This window comes from Neolamprologus brichardi, chromosome 22 (genome assembly GCF_056152115.1).
Source record: "Neolamprologus brichardi isolate AB-2024 chromosome 22, ASM5615211v1, whole genome shotgun sequence".
NCBI classification, from domain to species: Eukaryota; Metazoa; Chordata; class Actinopteri; order Cichliformes; family Cichlidae; genus Neolamprologus; species Neolamprologus brichardi.
Genome location: NC_142124.1, coordinates 19,719,324 through 19,735,553, shown reverse-complemented (window position 1 = coordinate 19,735,553; position 16,230 = coordinate 19,719,324). Strand labels below are relative to the sequence as shown.

General features: G+C 37.1%; 2 protein-coding genes across 2 annotated transcripts; one reads left to right on the top strand and one right to left on the bottom strand.

Moving 5' to 3' along the window:
• The first annotated feature begins 8,735 nt into the window (after positions 1–8,735).
• LOC148096747 (C-type lectin mannose-binding isoform-like) lies at positions 8,736–16,230 on the top strand. The gene is made up of 3 exons (XM_087834830.1): positions 8,736–8,760; positions 11,222–11,290; positions 15,797–16,230. The coding sequence occupies exons 1-3, from the start codon at positions 8,736–8,738 to the stop codon at positions 16,228–16,230; spliced, it is 528 nt and encodes a 175-aa protein (XP_087690956.1).
• On the bottom strand, positions 11,396–12,107 carry LOC102787740 (lactose-binding lectin l-2-like). The gene is made up of 2 exons (XM_087834801.1): positions 12,015–12,107; positions 11,396–11,832 (listed from the first exon to the last, which is right to left on the bottom strand). The coding sequence occupies exons 1-2, from the start codon at positions 12,097–12,099 to the stop codon at positions 11,396–11,398; spliced, it is 522 nt and encodes a 173-aa protein (XP_087690927.1). The 5' UTR covers positions 12,100–12,107.

Sequence of the window (16,230 nt, the reverse complement as noted above, 5' to 3'; positions counted from 1 at the left end):
AATGTGGAGGACCATGGATGTGAGCATGTCACAGGTGAACAGATTATTGAATATGCAGGTATCTTTGTTTCTAGCACTATGTTGGTTCCACAAATAAAAGGAAAATATCAGAACACATGGCATCATTTCATTTCTTCTCAATATTGTTACCCTTAACAACATCTGAATTAGCCCTGGTCATGGCTGTGGTTAAATAAGCACCAGAGTGCCGAGCAGACACTGAAGTTGTATCAGAACCAGAACCTTCACCAAGCTGTATCTCACTTCCTGTCTCTCACATAGACAAAGCAGCTAGAGCCAGACTAAACAGAAGATGAACAAGATCATGCTTTCTGTCACTGACAGGACTGATCTGCACTGCCCAGGTGGGGTCAGGATCTTAAAGATGAACACACAGCCTTTCAATCACCCATGAGTATCACATAAATTGTAACACGTGAAGGTAGATTTTTTTTTTTTAATTTCAACATATAAATTATTCCAAGATAATATGTAACTACTATTATTATTAGATATATGACTACTACAGAGTATCTAACGTGTTATTTGTCATGCACACATGCTTAAAACAACTCATCATAATGCATCTTAAAGTATTGATAAGTCACCTGTTAATCAATCATCTGACATCAGCAGTGTCACACTGACTTTTTTTCTGCTGCCCTCAAGTGGCCACAAAGTAAATAACAGGTAGTTACATTCCAGCTGTGAAAATTCAAACCACAAACATCTTTTCCTCTCAGGAGTGCTCTTCTACATGGCTGAACCCTAAAAAAAACGTACACAGCACACTTGTAGTAGTATTCTGCTGTCACAGCAAAAGTAAATCACATTACAGAGATGCTGCTGTATTTGAAGCTTTGAAGTAGAAAGTACTTTGAGAGCTCAACTGAGTAGAAAGGTGCTAAAAAAAGTACCAGTCCAGTCCATTAAAGTCTCATTGAGCTGATTGTGCAGACAAAGATGTGTGTTTGGATTCTGACCACTCTGTCATGCACTGGTTACTTTGATCAGATTTTGACAGCAGGGTGTGTTAGAGACACTGGCTCTAATGTCCTCTGTGCACTGATTTGCTGTTCTGTTTTACTCTGGCCCATTTAAACAGCCCAGGAAGTCCTCGAGCTCCTTATTTGAAAGAATTCTTCTTGCATTTAAATAAGAAAGAAACCAAGATAATAATCATGAAATAAAAGAGATGGTAACTGGCTATTGCTGTGCAACACTTTCATTTTATTGATTTAAAGTTATCCAGAAAAACAACCAAACAAACAAATGCATTATGAAAACACCTGTTTAATATAGTATTACAGAGTCCTTAAATTTCATTACTCCAGCCTTGCACTTCAGGTGCATTAGACAGGTTAACTGTCTAATGTTGAATTAGTGTCTTCGTTTCTAAACACAAGCATTGCGTTTTACACAAACAGAGGGATAACCACGAGAGCATGGGTCGTCATTCCACTTCTTAACAGGACCAAAGTTGTTTTGCACACAGTGTTCGTTTTTTCCCAGGTTGTTTGGCTCGCCTGCAAGCCAGTTAGAAAAGTGCACCACAGAGCCATCAGACCACATCCATCTGCCCTCTCTGTGAACATCACTGAGTCCAATCCAGGTGGGTGCCTGAGTAAGGTCAGAGTTCCCGAACAGGGATCTGACAAAACTCTCTTCATCACTGGTGTGGATGGACACCAGGTTGGCTCCCTGTGACAAACAGTGGAACTCTGCATTAACCCCGCTCACTGGTGTAGCTACATACTTATAGCAACGGTTGTTGAAGTACCACCAGAATAGGGGACAGTTACTTGAATCGCTGGTTTTCTGAAGAAGACAGGAACAAGATCATGAATTTTGTCAGTGATAGAAACTAAACTGATCTGTACTGCTGAGATCCTAAATTTGAGACCAGATGGCAGGTTTCCTTCTTTTCTATGCCTCTGAAAGTGTTTCTGAACAATGAACATGATGGAATCAGTCAAATGCGTTTCAAAACTTTCACTTTTACCCCTTTTTCCACTAGCACAATTCAAACTGACCAGCCCTTCTGACAAAAACTAAATAGTTAGTTACAACTCTGAATAATTCAGATTTGTGTTTACATGTCTGTGTCACTAAAAGTGACTATTGTATTGTTTTTATATGACAGTTCATATATATAGGCCTTACTAAATTAAGGGCTCACAGAGCTTAGTGCTAAACTACACTGCTGAAGCTTCTTCCTACAGGATGTTCAGGTCTCTGCAGAGATTTGGGGCTGGTTTCTTTTATAGCTGCCTGAGAGGTTGTTTTCACTGATCACTGAGATATCATTGGTCATTGTCTAGATAAAGGTCAGAGAACATCATAGGAGGCCAAATAAATTTGCTTGATGCTCAATAAAAGTCAGACAATTATATTTTTATTATATTATAAAAATATAATTTCTTATCAGAAAAACATCGAACATGTATACCAGTAAGGGGAAATAAAAGTATCTGAGCTTTTCCAGTACATGAGGCAAAAAACTCTCTACACTGTTTTCGTTTTTATAACAGCACAGAAATAAACTGATTATAGCAGGCCAGCTTAGTGTCAATTAAAAAAAACTGAAAAGAAACGTAGCAGAGATGACTGTTCATGGTTGACTTGGAGGTCACCAAGTGCAAACTCTGAGATAGCAAACCCCCATCGAGGCATCTCACTCTATGGGCAGGATATTTCAAATATATTCATTTTGTTTAATTTGTTGTTTTTAAACATGCTATAGGAGGTTTGTGCTGCAGTAAGAATCTGCCAAAATTCAATTTTAGTGAAAGAGAATAACACTTTCTATGGAACAACTGATAAATAAAATATCAAACATGAATTGTGACTTTTGTGTTTCACCATTTAAATAGATTTAGGCAATAAAGGCCTATGAGACGCTAAATAGAGCATCTGAATGGTTTCCCTTCATTTCAGAATTTAACAGCAAATAAAACTTGTGACCATCATCTCTCTGACCTGCTTCTTTTCTGCCCTCAGCAACAAATATTTAAGCCTTCTGGCTTGTACATGTTAAAGTGTAATAATATGTTTTTATCTGTTTGTATAAACACATCATAGTCAATCAGAAAGGTGCATTGTGTGTGTTTGGATAAAAATAAACTGCAACTGGCAATTAAAAGGAGGAAGCATTTCTTTAGTGATGACAATTAGTGAACTCATTTCATGGTTAACAATAAAAAAGACAACATGGCCTCTGTATGAGTGTCTATATCAAAAACTGAGGAGTTACACACAAGTTTTGAAGTTCAATTCCACAGTTCCTGAACAGGAAAAGTTTGAGAAACTTCAAGGCCTATTTGTTCTAAGGTCATTAAACACAGTGCACATATCGACTGCTAAACAGATCACATCACATGTGCACTTCAGATTTTGAGACACACTGTCAGCCTCACGATCCATAAATATAAATTCCTTTCAAATATTAGTAGAAACTTTCGACTCCTCTGTAGTCCTATGCTATTTCTAATAAAACAGGCATGTTTTATAGATAGACATACAAAAGCTGGCCACTATGTGTTTTTGTAAGTGAACATAAAATAGTCTAAATAATGTTTATTAAGCACTTTTCCAGGTCAGTGCTAAAAAGTAATTCACAAGGGCAGCAAACCCAACCGTCACTCATGTCATAAAATCATCAAGTTTAAAGGAAGACAGATAAAATGTTGTCAATGGCAATAAAACAGATAAAAACAAATGAGTGTATAAAAAAGTGATGAGGACATTAAAAGGGAAACTCAGGAAAGGTTCTCCCATAAAACTACATCTTGAAAGTAGATACTGAGTGTGGTGATTGTGTTTCTTTGGGCAGATCCCAAATGGAGAAATGGCAATAAAGCTCTTGTAACACAGACTGGGCTCCTGTGCAAAGAGACTAAAACAACTACATTTAGAAAAACTTAGAAACACTAATTGTATCTTGTTCTTTTGTTTTATTGTTCTTCGTTTTGTCATTTTTCCATAATAATAATGGATTGCATTTATATAGCGCTTTACAACTCCACTATTCATTCACTCTCAAATTCACACACTGGTGGAGACAAGCTACAGTTGTAGCCACAGCTGCCCTGTGCAAGAAGCAAGGCTGCCATATTGCACCATCAGCCCTGGCCATCACCAGTAGGCAGTAGGTGAAGTGTCTTGCCCAAGGACACAACGACCGAGAGTGTCCAAGCCGGGGCTCGAAACGGCAACCTTCCGAGTTACAAGACAAACTCCCAACTCTTGAGCCACGATCGCCCTCAGTGTGTTTGTTATGTGTTTTATCCTATTGTAAAGTGTCCTTGGGTGTCTTGAAAGGCGCTTTATAAATAACATTTATCATTATTATTATCATTATTATTAAAAAACAGCTTGTACTGTGTAAGAGCCAAAGTGAATATCTATGTTTTGTTTATTTGTTATGGTGACACAAGTATTCAGATTTTCCTGCACCTCAGGTGGTTGCATGTTATTTACCTGACACTGGCATGTATGACAGGGAGGCTGGGTGAATGGGTTTCTTTTGCAAACTTTTCAAACAAACAAAAACCAACTCAACTGGCAGCAGCTTTATGTGTGGATGGAAGTCACAACATACTGTGTTTTTTTAAATTACGTTTTGTCAAATTACAGATTGACTTAAAAGAGCTCCTTTGATGTTACCTTTAATTGTTTTATTGTATTCTGTAAAATGCTTTGAATTGCCTTTGTGTGTGGGAAATGCTATATAAAAATGAGTTATTGTGTGCAATGACTGAAGTGTGACCTTTGTGTCTGCATCTGAATATCAGTTCAAGAACAACTGTAGTTTTTATTACTGCAAGAAATTATGACACTTGTCTTGATTACATAGAATTGTCTTAGGTAGTGCTTACAAAACCTTTTACAACCACCTCTCTACGATCTCCTGTGAGATTTCAAGAAGCTTCAACAAAAAAGATTTTGTTACTGCAAACTCAAGATAGGAATGTATCCAGTGGTGTATGTTGAAGGGTGTGTGTAAGACATGCATTCAGCCTCTGTAATGGAACTTGCACCATATACATTAAAATCCAGCACTTCTAAAAAGTACATCACAATTTTTGTGATGTTTTAAAGGGACTGATCAACTCGAAACAATGAAGAGAAACTAGAAGGGAGGATTTTGTTTTATAAACCACTGAGCCTCTAGAAAGAGCAAATAAAACTGGGATAAAACTAACACAGCATTTCATAGAAAGAACATTATACCCACAGTCAAACATGGTGTTGGTAGTCTGGGGCTGCTTTGCTGAACAACCTGCCATAATTGATGGAACCCCTTTAACCTGTGGGCCTGCAGGACGTTATGCCTTTGGTCTTTTCAGATTGTATAAATAAATAATTTACACCTAAAATGCTAAAGGAATAGAATTAGATTATTTTTTTGTAATATCCTATAATGAATCAAGAAAAGAAAACAGAGTGTAAAATTTTTCTTCCTTAATATTTTCAAATAAGATAATGTAGGTCTCTTCCTGTTGCCCCACACATTGTTTTATTTATTATGTCAGTTGCTATAGTATAAGCAATTAAGACATTAAATAAGATAAGATAAGAAAAGATAAAACTTTATTGATCATAAATTTGTACATTGCCAGCGCTCAGGTACAGATAGCAGAAGAATACAAAGATTATACCAGAATATAAAGTCAAGAAATACAAAATAAATAAGATAATATGATGTATTCAACAGTAGCTGAGGTTCTATGTACACACATACCCAGAGTGTGTTATGGATATAGATTTGTGGAAAAATGCAAGTAATAAATTTCAACTATTCTACTACTACTATTACTATGTAAGAAATAGCTATCTATAAGTATCAACAAGTATAGACATGTACATGCACACACAGATGTACAAATACACATACACCATACTTACTAAAAATACATATACATATATATATACATATACATGCACATATAAGGTGCATTATGCATGAAGTGGTAACCGTGGATGTCCACAAAGTCCAAGTGACTCATGACATCATGATTGAGTTATTGAGGAATAAATAAATAAATAAACAAATTATTTACTCTCTCTTATTTGACTCTCTTTCATTGACAGCTTGTTTCGTCTAAGTGCATTTGAATTTGATACAGGGAAAGTTCAAGTTCATCTCAAGAAGCCAAACCAAACACTGAAAGAAGATTATATTCGAGTTATTTAGGCTCTATAGCTTTCAGAAATGCTGCTTGCATTGCTGCTGTGATATCATTGGCCAAATGCACTTGTTGTGTCCCTGAATCTACCACCTGCATTCAGTATCAGAAATATAAGCTTCCTGTGACATGTGATAAAACTATAAGCAAATTTATTTTCTGCAATATTTTGACAGAATAAAATGCTCCTTTTGAATCAAGAAGTGACAAAGTAAAATGTGATTGGATGGGAGGGAAGTTATTGCTCTTTTTTGACATTTTAGATTGTATTAGATTGTATTAGGGTCAGCTGTTCAACTTCTCATTAAGATAAATAATCAGCCAATCATATGGTGGCACCTGTGTATATTTAGGCATGTAGACACTGTCAAGATAACTTGGTGAATTTAAACCCAGCATCAGAACGGGAAGTAATAAGAATCATAATTATCATCTTACACTGTAATCTTTTTATATACAGGTTTTTAACTATGTTGCTTTAAGAACAATACTTTTATAACAGTGACAAAACACTGTTGCAACCATGTAGGCTTCTAGGCTCCTTTTAGTTTCCTCTCCATTACAGAATTTGACATCAAAAGGAGGAGATGAGCGTCATCACATCAACCAGCTCTTTTTTGGTTCCTTATCCTGGAAGCAGGTTCATCAAACTCAGCCCTGTCCTTAGTGACCACAACGCAGCCACAACTAGACATATGTTCTACCATTGAGCTATAAACTGGAGTTCATAGCTCAGATTTTGTTATGATGCGGAAAAATAATAAGTGACCTCTGGAGCTGCCAACAAGTAGATTTTTCTCAATAGCATTATCATCATCATATGGCTTAAAATGTTGATTTTGACTGTTTACCCTTTCTGTGTGTTTAACGTTCCTGGAAGTGAGACAATAAAAGTTCTCTGCTATTGTAAAGGTTTAATTATTATAACTACAAATTGTAGTAGTACTGATCAGTAGTTATTAATAGCACTTATCAGGATATCATATTGCTGCACCCCGTGTCAAAACAACCACTGATCACTCCCTTACACAAACACACAAAGATCCTCTTGTTGACAGAGTTCATTTTATTGGAATCAGCTCAACTGAAATACTCTTCCTTTTTTAGTTAACCAAGATCAGCCTCGGTCATCTTTGTATAGATGTAGGTTAGAACAGGTGTAATTCTTTACACATACAAATTTGTTTGCATGTTACATGACAGGCTATGTACACTCAGAGTTACTGTTAATTTCATTAATTTCAACACACCTAGTTACTTTGAATATGTAAGTAATCGCAAAATAATAATTGATCATGATCTGTTACTAGTTCTTTAATATGTAAGAATCTCAGTTACTGAGAACAGCGAGTTGCACAGACAAAGGGAAAACTTTCAGAATATCGATTGTCAATCCACTTCATACCAAAGTTTTTATGAACACTGTTCATTTCCTCCCATGTTGTCTGGCTGATTTGAAGTCCAATAGGTGAAATCCACTGGACTACCATCAGACCACATCCAGCCTCTTTCTTTATGGAGATCTGTGAGTCCAATCCAGGTGTATCCTTCAGTGGGGTCAAAGTTGCTGATCGGGACTTTCACAAACTGATGTTCCTCCAAACACACAGTGGAGCTCTGCATCAGCCCAGGCCATGCTTGCAGAAACATATTTGTAGCAGCGGCCATTGAAGCTGTACCAGAATGTGGGACAGTTTCCACGTAGTAGTTTAGCTCCATGGTCAGCTGAAGGAAACACAGAAAGAAGTCGAGGAACAAGATTATGATTTTTTTTTTAAATCCAGAACAAACTAAATGTTAATGAGATACTTACCATAGGCACCTTCAAAAATATTAGAATGACAAAAACCATAATGTCCTTTGATGAATTGTGAAATTCATGTTCAAAAAGCATGCTCATAATATTGGGTATTAAATACAAGGTGGGCCATTTATATGGATATACCGTAATGACATGGGAATGGTTGGTGATATTAAAGTCCTGTTTGTGGCACATTAGTATATGTGAGGGGGCAAACTCCTCAAGATGGGTGGTGACCATGGTGGCCATGTAGAAGTCGGCCATCTTGGATACAACTTTTGTTTTTTCAATAGGAAGAGGGCCATGTGACACATCAAACTTATTGGTAATGTCACAAGAAAGACAATGGTGTGCTTGGTTTCAACATAACTTTATTCTTTCATGAGTTATTTACAAGTTTCTCTTTGTTCACAGCCATTGACATGTCGAAGAGGTTAACACGTGAGTAGCGGATCGAAATTGTGTTGATATCTGGTGAACGCAGCAGATTTCAATGCAAGACACCCTACGAGACCACCCATCTCCCATGCTACAGTTAGCAAACTGCTTGCTAAGTTTCGTGAAACTGGTTCAGTGTTGGATTTGCCAAAATGTGGACGCAAGAAAACTGTCACTAATGAAGAAACATCAGTGGCTGTCCTAGCTTCATTCAGCAAGAGCCCACAGCGTAGCACTCGCTGCATATCACTGGAGAGTGGCATTAGTCGAACATCTTGACATTTCCTTCAAGGTCAACTTTTGGAAGCATGGGTGTTAACAATGAAGGTCAAGGTCAAATGCTCAGCCAACCTAGGCACTCATGTCCCCCAAGGTCTATTTGTTGTGAGCTTGGCCATGAATCACCTGAATTAAGTCAGCTTGAGCTGTTACTCCCTCGCATTGGGGGTAGAACAAAGAGAGAGAGAGAGGGAGAGAGAGAGAGAGAGAGAAGCTGGGTACCTTGCCGGTCTTTTAAAGGATTAACACAGAGAGACAGAGCTCAAGCTAAAGAGTAAAACTAGAAAAACATGGCATGGATGACACAGACTGAAAATCATAACTAAACATGATACAGAGTCAGTGGAAAACAGACAGAGAAGCACTGAATAGAATAAACATAAAATAAAGGGACCAAAAACTCAAAGCTATATGTGAGAGAAGCTACATGTCATTGCAAAACTCTCTAGTTAACAAAACTCTATTTTTTGTGCAGTTTTACATTGTTGTACATGGTTTACTGCAACATAAAGTATTATTTATTTGTAAGATCACGTTTGCAATTAAAGTCTTTTATACAAAATCCATTCAGGACACATGATTTGTTTTTTATTAAAAACCATAAACAACTCAAAGACATCACACAGCAATATTATTTTGCTATTTACTGATACTTGTTGAGCTCTGGCCGTTTCAGCAGAACTTTGTGGTTTATCAGAGATGGTTTGATTGTATTATAAAAAAAACACACACACACACATCAGCAAATGTCAGGAAGATGATATAGAAGTTTACAATCCTTTCCAGTAAATGAATACGAAACAATGTGTTATGTAACAAAGAACATGAGAATATGAATGCCCTGATTGTGGCAGACCTGTTTAGAGACAATAAAAATCAAGGCTGTCATCAGTTGTTGTTAGTTAGTTGTAAGATTAATACATATGAAGTTGTAATGTTTTTTTTCTTCCTTTTGTGACTTTTTTTTTAAGTTAGGATATTTAAAGCTTTCTTCTAATCTGAATGTTCATTTATGTTCAATTAAAGTAAAGAATACACTGTAAAAACAATTGATAGAATCTAACCAGTAAATTTGTAACAATTTGCAATGATTCTGTTTAGGTAAATTTTATTACATAGTTTTAGTAAATAGTCCCTTATATTAAAGGCTATGAAATACTAAAACAAATAAGGTGAAGTCCACCCAATACTTCTCAGTACATTACATAACTAATTACTGATAGAAATTGAATCTTTCTAACTTATGTTTGTGAGTAGATAATTGTTAATCTACTTAATAATACTGACTGATTTAATTCGTTAACCCTCACTTTTTCAGGGAAGTTTAGTTTTATCCCAAAACATAGTTTCAGAAACAAGAGGTGATGATTATGTCAATACTTTTAATCAATAATCCATGAGAAGCAAAACTTCCAGCTTACTTAGTTTTTCCAAGTTAAGAAAACTCAAAAAAATTGAGTTTATCAGCGTTTTTGCATAAAAAGTTCTTTAGTTAAATATATCTGTAAGCCGAATGTTCAGTTTGCTAACTGGTGACTTGTCTGTAGCAGCATTTTAGCTTGGGTTGAAATCAATAATTAGCTAAATGTTAAACAGTAAATTAAAATTACATCAAAAGCATGTAGTCTCACCCTGAAGAGTAAATACAATTTATATCCTGTGCTCTAAACACATTCTTACTACAAACTGGGAAGTATAAATGACAACAAAGAGTAAGTGTGTCTTTAGAAGTGAGTGATTTCATGCACAGATGATAACTGTGTGCTCCTTTTTATTTTTATGTGCAGCTCTTTATGACAACTCTACAGCAGATCTAACAGAACTCAACTGGAACATTTGGCTCTGAAAAAGTACATTTTAATGCAAACGTTAGAAACATGTGCACTTGGAGTGTTCAGACTTCAAACATCAACATGAATACAAATCCATTATTTATAAAAAGCCAGGTTGGGCCATGAAGCATACACCCGACCCATCCTTCAAATCTGGGGGAAAGGGGGATGCATTTGTTGGCCGCATTTGGAGCAGCCTTCAAATTTGGACAGCCTTTGTCACGTCGCTGTGACGTAATCAGCCTTCAAATGCGGCCTCCAAAGAATGCAGCCCCTGAACTGAGACACAGCCACAGACTAGACAAGGAACAGAGGAAGCATGGGAACCAAAACCTAAGAGCTAGAAGTCACATCCCAAGATAAACTGGGGAGCTCAAAATACAAAACTGAAACCAAAACACTGGTAGTAATAAACCAAGATAAAACTTAAAGATAATAGTAGTAACATTGGGTCACTGACCCAGGACTGTGACAAAAGCAACATCTCTTATTTAGACGTGCTGAACTCTTTCTTTGGTGCTTTCAGGTTAGAGTCACTGTACAAGTAATTTATTGTTAGTTTGACTGTATTTTATTTTAATAAGGCTTTATCAGCAAAACAATTTAAAAAAAAAGTTTAATATAGATTTTGGGTGTTTCTTTCCTCATTATATTAACATTAGCTGTGAGATTAACACAATGAGTAAATATTCCCTGTGATCCACCATCTGAGCGACCAGTGGATGATTCTGTATTCATGAAAATCAAGGTGAGTGAAATTTAATGACTTTTGCACAGACACACAAAAGACAGGTTACAGTGTGCATTCACATCTTTATTGTAGCATTGTACTAGCAGGAACAGAAGGTTCGGTGCTTCTAAGGACAGGTAATGCGTGTTGCACAAACATAAGGTAAATTGGTAGCACACGAGTAGTCATTCCATTTCTTATCTGATGCTACATTGGTGTGAACACAGTGTTGATTTCCTCCCTCATTATTAGGTTGTGTTGGACTCCAGTAGACAAAACGCAGAGGACAACCATCGGACCACATCCAGGTGTCTTCTTTATGGTTGTCACTGAGTCCAATCCAGGTGAGTCCCTCTGCGTGGTCAAAGTTCTGGATCAGGTTTTTCACAAAACTCTGTTCCTCTGTATTGCGGATGGACACCAGGTTGGCTCCCTGTGACAAACAGTAGACCTCCGCATCAGCCCAGGTCATGCGGGTGGCAACATATTTGTAGCAGCGGTCGTTGAAGCTCCACCAGAACTGGGGACAGGCTCCACGTTGCAGTTTAAATTTCCGTTCACCTGAAAGGAAAACAGAGTTCAGGGCTGGATGAAACTGTTAAGATGTTGAAGAGATTTTTTTTCTCAGAGTCACAGAAACAGAGGTGAAAATGCTCTGCTGGTATTGAAACGAGTAACTGCTTTATTTTATGTGCTGCAGAGAAGCACGGCTGCACAGTTGAAATAATGCCACTGGTCAAATGCAGGTTGTTGCTTCACTTCATTGTCATCAGAAGGAGACTCAGAAGGAGCACCCAGAGCCAGACCAAACAAGAAGAGGAGCAAGATCATGTTGAAGCTTTAAGTCTCACAGTATGACGAGGAGCTGCTGAAGCTTCTTTATGTAGGATGGTTTCTTTTATAGCTGCCTGAGTGGGTGTTTTTACTGCTGGTGTGATATCATTGGTCAGATAGACCAAAACTCTCCATTAACATTAAATATAAGCCTGAAAAAATCAAATTCCAAAGAAATTCATAATTGTTTAACTGTTGAACAGTCATTTCCTCTTGGCACATTCAGGAGAACGTGACTCTATATTTTATGTAGTTATATATTTATTGCATGGTAAAAAGCCTTATCAAGGCCATGAACAATTAAACAGGTCAGAGCTACGAAAGGAAAAGTAAAACAGATGAGTTAATCTAACATAAAGAGAACAAAGTCCCTCCACACAGAAGGATCCTCGCTTTCATTTTGGCAGGACAAATAAGTAAATAAACTATTAAGACATTAAAATGTGTTTATTAGTAAATGTGTTTGTTTTTTGTTGGCTTGCATATTTTTCATTCTTTTATGTTTATAGTTTGAGCACCCTAGATTATTACGATTTATTTCTTTTCTTTTAAAATTAACTTCTTTGTAACTCGACTGAGGAAAATTTGTTCTCTTTTCTGCTTGCTCTCCTCGGCTTTAGGGCTTCTCCACTACTAATTATTACATTGTCAAACTCAGTTTTGTCCTTATCATGTGATCCGGCCGTTTATCTTATCCATTTTTTCTCACTGTGCTTTAATTAAATATCAGCATTATTCTGTCATTATGCTTTTCAGTCCAAAGTAGGCAGGTAATGCACTCTCTCTCTCTCACACACACACACACACACACACACAGCTGAGAAAACAGGTAAAACTGATCAGCGAGACAGAAGAAAGTAAAACTAAATAAAACTAAAATATATGTCTCAGGGGTTCTAAAGGGAGACGGATTACTTTGTGGTTGCTAGTTTCATTTACAAGAGATACTAAACAAATGCTTTCATATAGCGCACATGAGCACACTGGCTGCGACTGTCTCACTTGGTCACATGGCAATAATAAAAAATAATCCCAGAACTTAAAACTTGCTGAACTCTGGCACTTTCACGTTTTAGTGTTTTCTCTGTCTGAGCAATTTTCGCTTTATCATGTCATTAAAACATCTTATCAACAAGAAGATAATGAAAATACCAGGAAATCAAACTTTGTGAGCGTTTCTGTAAACAAAGATTAAAAAAAACAAAACCTTTCAACTGTTTTTTTATAACAGTGAACACACAACACAATGAACTGTGGCAGGCCTGCTTGGGGTCATTAAAATCCAAGACTATATTCACAGGTGTAAAATTTATAGACTTTATGTTGGGATTTTCTTCTTCTTTATTGTTCTTTGTCGGAGCAATTGTCCCTTTATCATGTCATTAAAACATCTTATCAACATAATGATAATCAATATGATACCAGGAAATCAAACTTTGTGAGCGTTTCTGTAAACAAAGATTTAAAAATACCTTCTCAAGTCTATGCTCACTGTTATAAAGAAGAAAATAAAAAAAGAAACAAAAGAAACAAAAGAAAAAAGAAACTGTAGCAGGCCTGCTTGGAGTCATTAAAATCCAAGACTATGTTCATAGGTGTAAGATTTATACACTTTATGTTGGGATTTTTTTTTATTGTTTTGTGTTGTATCATTTGGGATATTTACAGTCATAACTGGACTGGCCATCGGGCATACCGGGCATTTGCCCTGTGGGCTGATGGATATTTTTTGTTTTTATGGGCCGATGTTAATTGTTTGTTTGTTTGTTTGTAATGGTATAAACAATGAAAGGATGCTGGCGTAAAAATAACTCCGTTGTTTGGTGGTGGCTATATGGCGGAGCTTCCACAGAGGCCAGCAGGTGGTTGAGGGAAAGGGGAGGCAGGAGGAGGAGAGACCCAAGGTCGCCGCCGGTCCGAGTGTCAGGGAGTGTGGAGGGAGGATTATGGTGTGGGGTTGTTTTTTAGGAACTAAGTTTGGCCCCTTAGTTCCAGTGAAAGGAACTTTTAATGCTTCAGCATACCAAGATATTTTAGACAATTTCATGTTTCCAACTTTGTGTGAACCGTTTGGGAACAGCCTCTTCTTGTTCCAATATGACTTTGCACCACTGCACAAAGAAAGGCCCATAAAGGCACTGATGAGCAAATTTGTTGAAGAATTTATTTGGCCTGCTCAAACTCCTGACCTCAATCAGACAGAATACCTTTGGGATGAATTAGAGACTGTGAGTTGGGCTTTTATTATATTAAACCCTTTAGCTTAAGAATGGGATGTCATATGTGTAAGACAAGCAAATACTGTGGGGTATTTAGTGCATGAATCAATCAATAATGGAAGGTCTTCTTAGAGTCACTAAAGACCTCTGTCTATCCAAACCACTGGGAGGTTTATAAAGGACAAAAATGCACTTCTAAATATCATATCTCACTGCAAATGCAATTAAAAAACATCTGTTATATTTTAGGGCAGGAAGGGAAATACACTGTAAATATCCCAAATGATACAACATAAACGAATCAGAAAATCCCAACATAAAGGGTTTTTTTTATAACAGTGAGCATAGACTTTGGAGGGGGTTTTAATCGTTGTTTACCGAAACACAGAGTTTGATTTCCTGGTATAATTTTTATTATGTTCTTGTTGATAAGATGTTTTAATGACTTGATAAAGCGACAATTGCTCAGACAAAGAAAACACTAAAACATGAAAGTGCCAGAGTTCAGCAAGTTTTAACTTGTGCAATTATATTTTATTAGTTTTATGTTCTTTGTCTCACTGATCAGTTTTACCTGTTTTCTCAACTGTGTGTGTGTGTGTGTGTGTGTGTGTGTGTGTGTGTGCGTGTGTGTGTGTGTGTGTGTGTGTGTGCGTGCGTGCGTGCGTGTGTGTGTGTGTCTTACCCGCCTACTTTGGATTCTGGTGCCTTCTGTCTGCTGAGTTTTGTATGTTTTTATAAATCATATCTGATATTTAAAGCACAGTGAGAAAAAATGGATAGGATAAACGGCCGGATCACATGATAAGGGCAAAATTGAGTTTGACAATGTAATAATTAGTAGTGGAGAAGCCCTAAAGCCGAGGACAGCAAGCAGAAAAGAGAACAAATTTTCCTCAGTCGAGTTACAAAGAAGTTAATTTTAAAAGAAAAGAAATAAATCGTAATAATCTAGGGTGCTCAAACTATAAACATAAAAGAATGAAAAATATGCAAGCCAACAAAAAACAAACACGTTTTAATGTCCTAATAGTTTATTTACTTATTTGTCCTGCCAAAATGAAAGAGATGATCCTTCTGTGTGGAAGGACTTTGTTCTCTTTATGTTAGATTAACTCATCTGTTTTACTTTTCCTTTCGTAGCTCTGACCTGTCCTGTTTAATTATTCATGATTTTGATAAGGCTTTTTACCATGCAATAAATATATAACTACATAAAATAAAGAGTCACAAAGAGTTATGCTCCTCTTCTTTGTAACTGTGAATGAGGGAAAAGCTTTTGCTGAATGCATTTGACCAGTGGCATTATTTCAACTGTGCAGCCGTGCTTCTCTGCTGCTCAGTTACTACAATTAATAAAGCAGTTACTCAATACCAGCAGAGCATTTTCACCTCTGTTTCTGTGACTCTGAGAAAAAAAATCTCTTCAACATCTTAACAGTTTCATCCAGCCCTGAACTCTGTTTTCCTTTCAGGTGAACGGAAATTTAAACTGCACCGTGGAGCCTGTCCCCAGTTTTGGTGGAGCTTCAACGACCGCTGCTACAAATATGTCGCCACCCGCATGACCTGGGCTGATGCAGAGGTCTACTGTTTGTCACAGGGAGCCAACCTGGTGTCCATCCGCAATACAGAGGAACAGAGTTTTGTGAAAAACCTGATCCAGAACTTTGACCACGCAGAGGGACTCACCTGGATTGGACTCAGTGACAACCATAAAGAAGGCACCTGGATGTGGTCCGATGGTTGTCCACTGCGTTTTGTCTACTGGAGTCGAGCACAACCAGATAATCAGGGAGGAAATGAACACTGTGTTCACACCAATGTAGTATCAGATAAGAAATGGAATGACTACACGTGTGCTACCAATTTACCTTATGTTTGTGCAACACGCATTACCTGTCCTTAG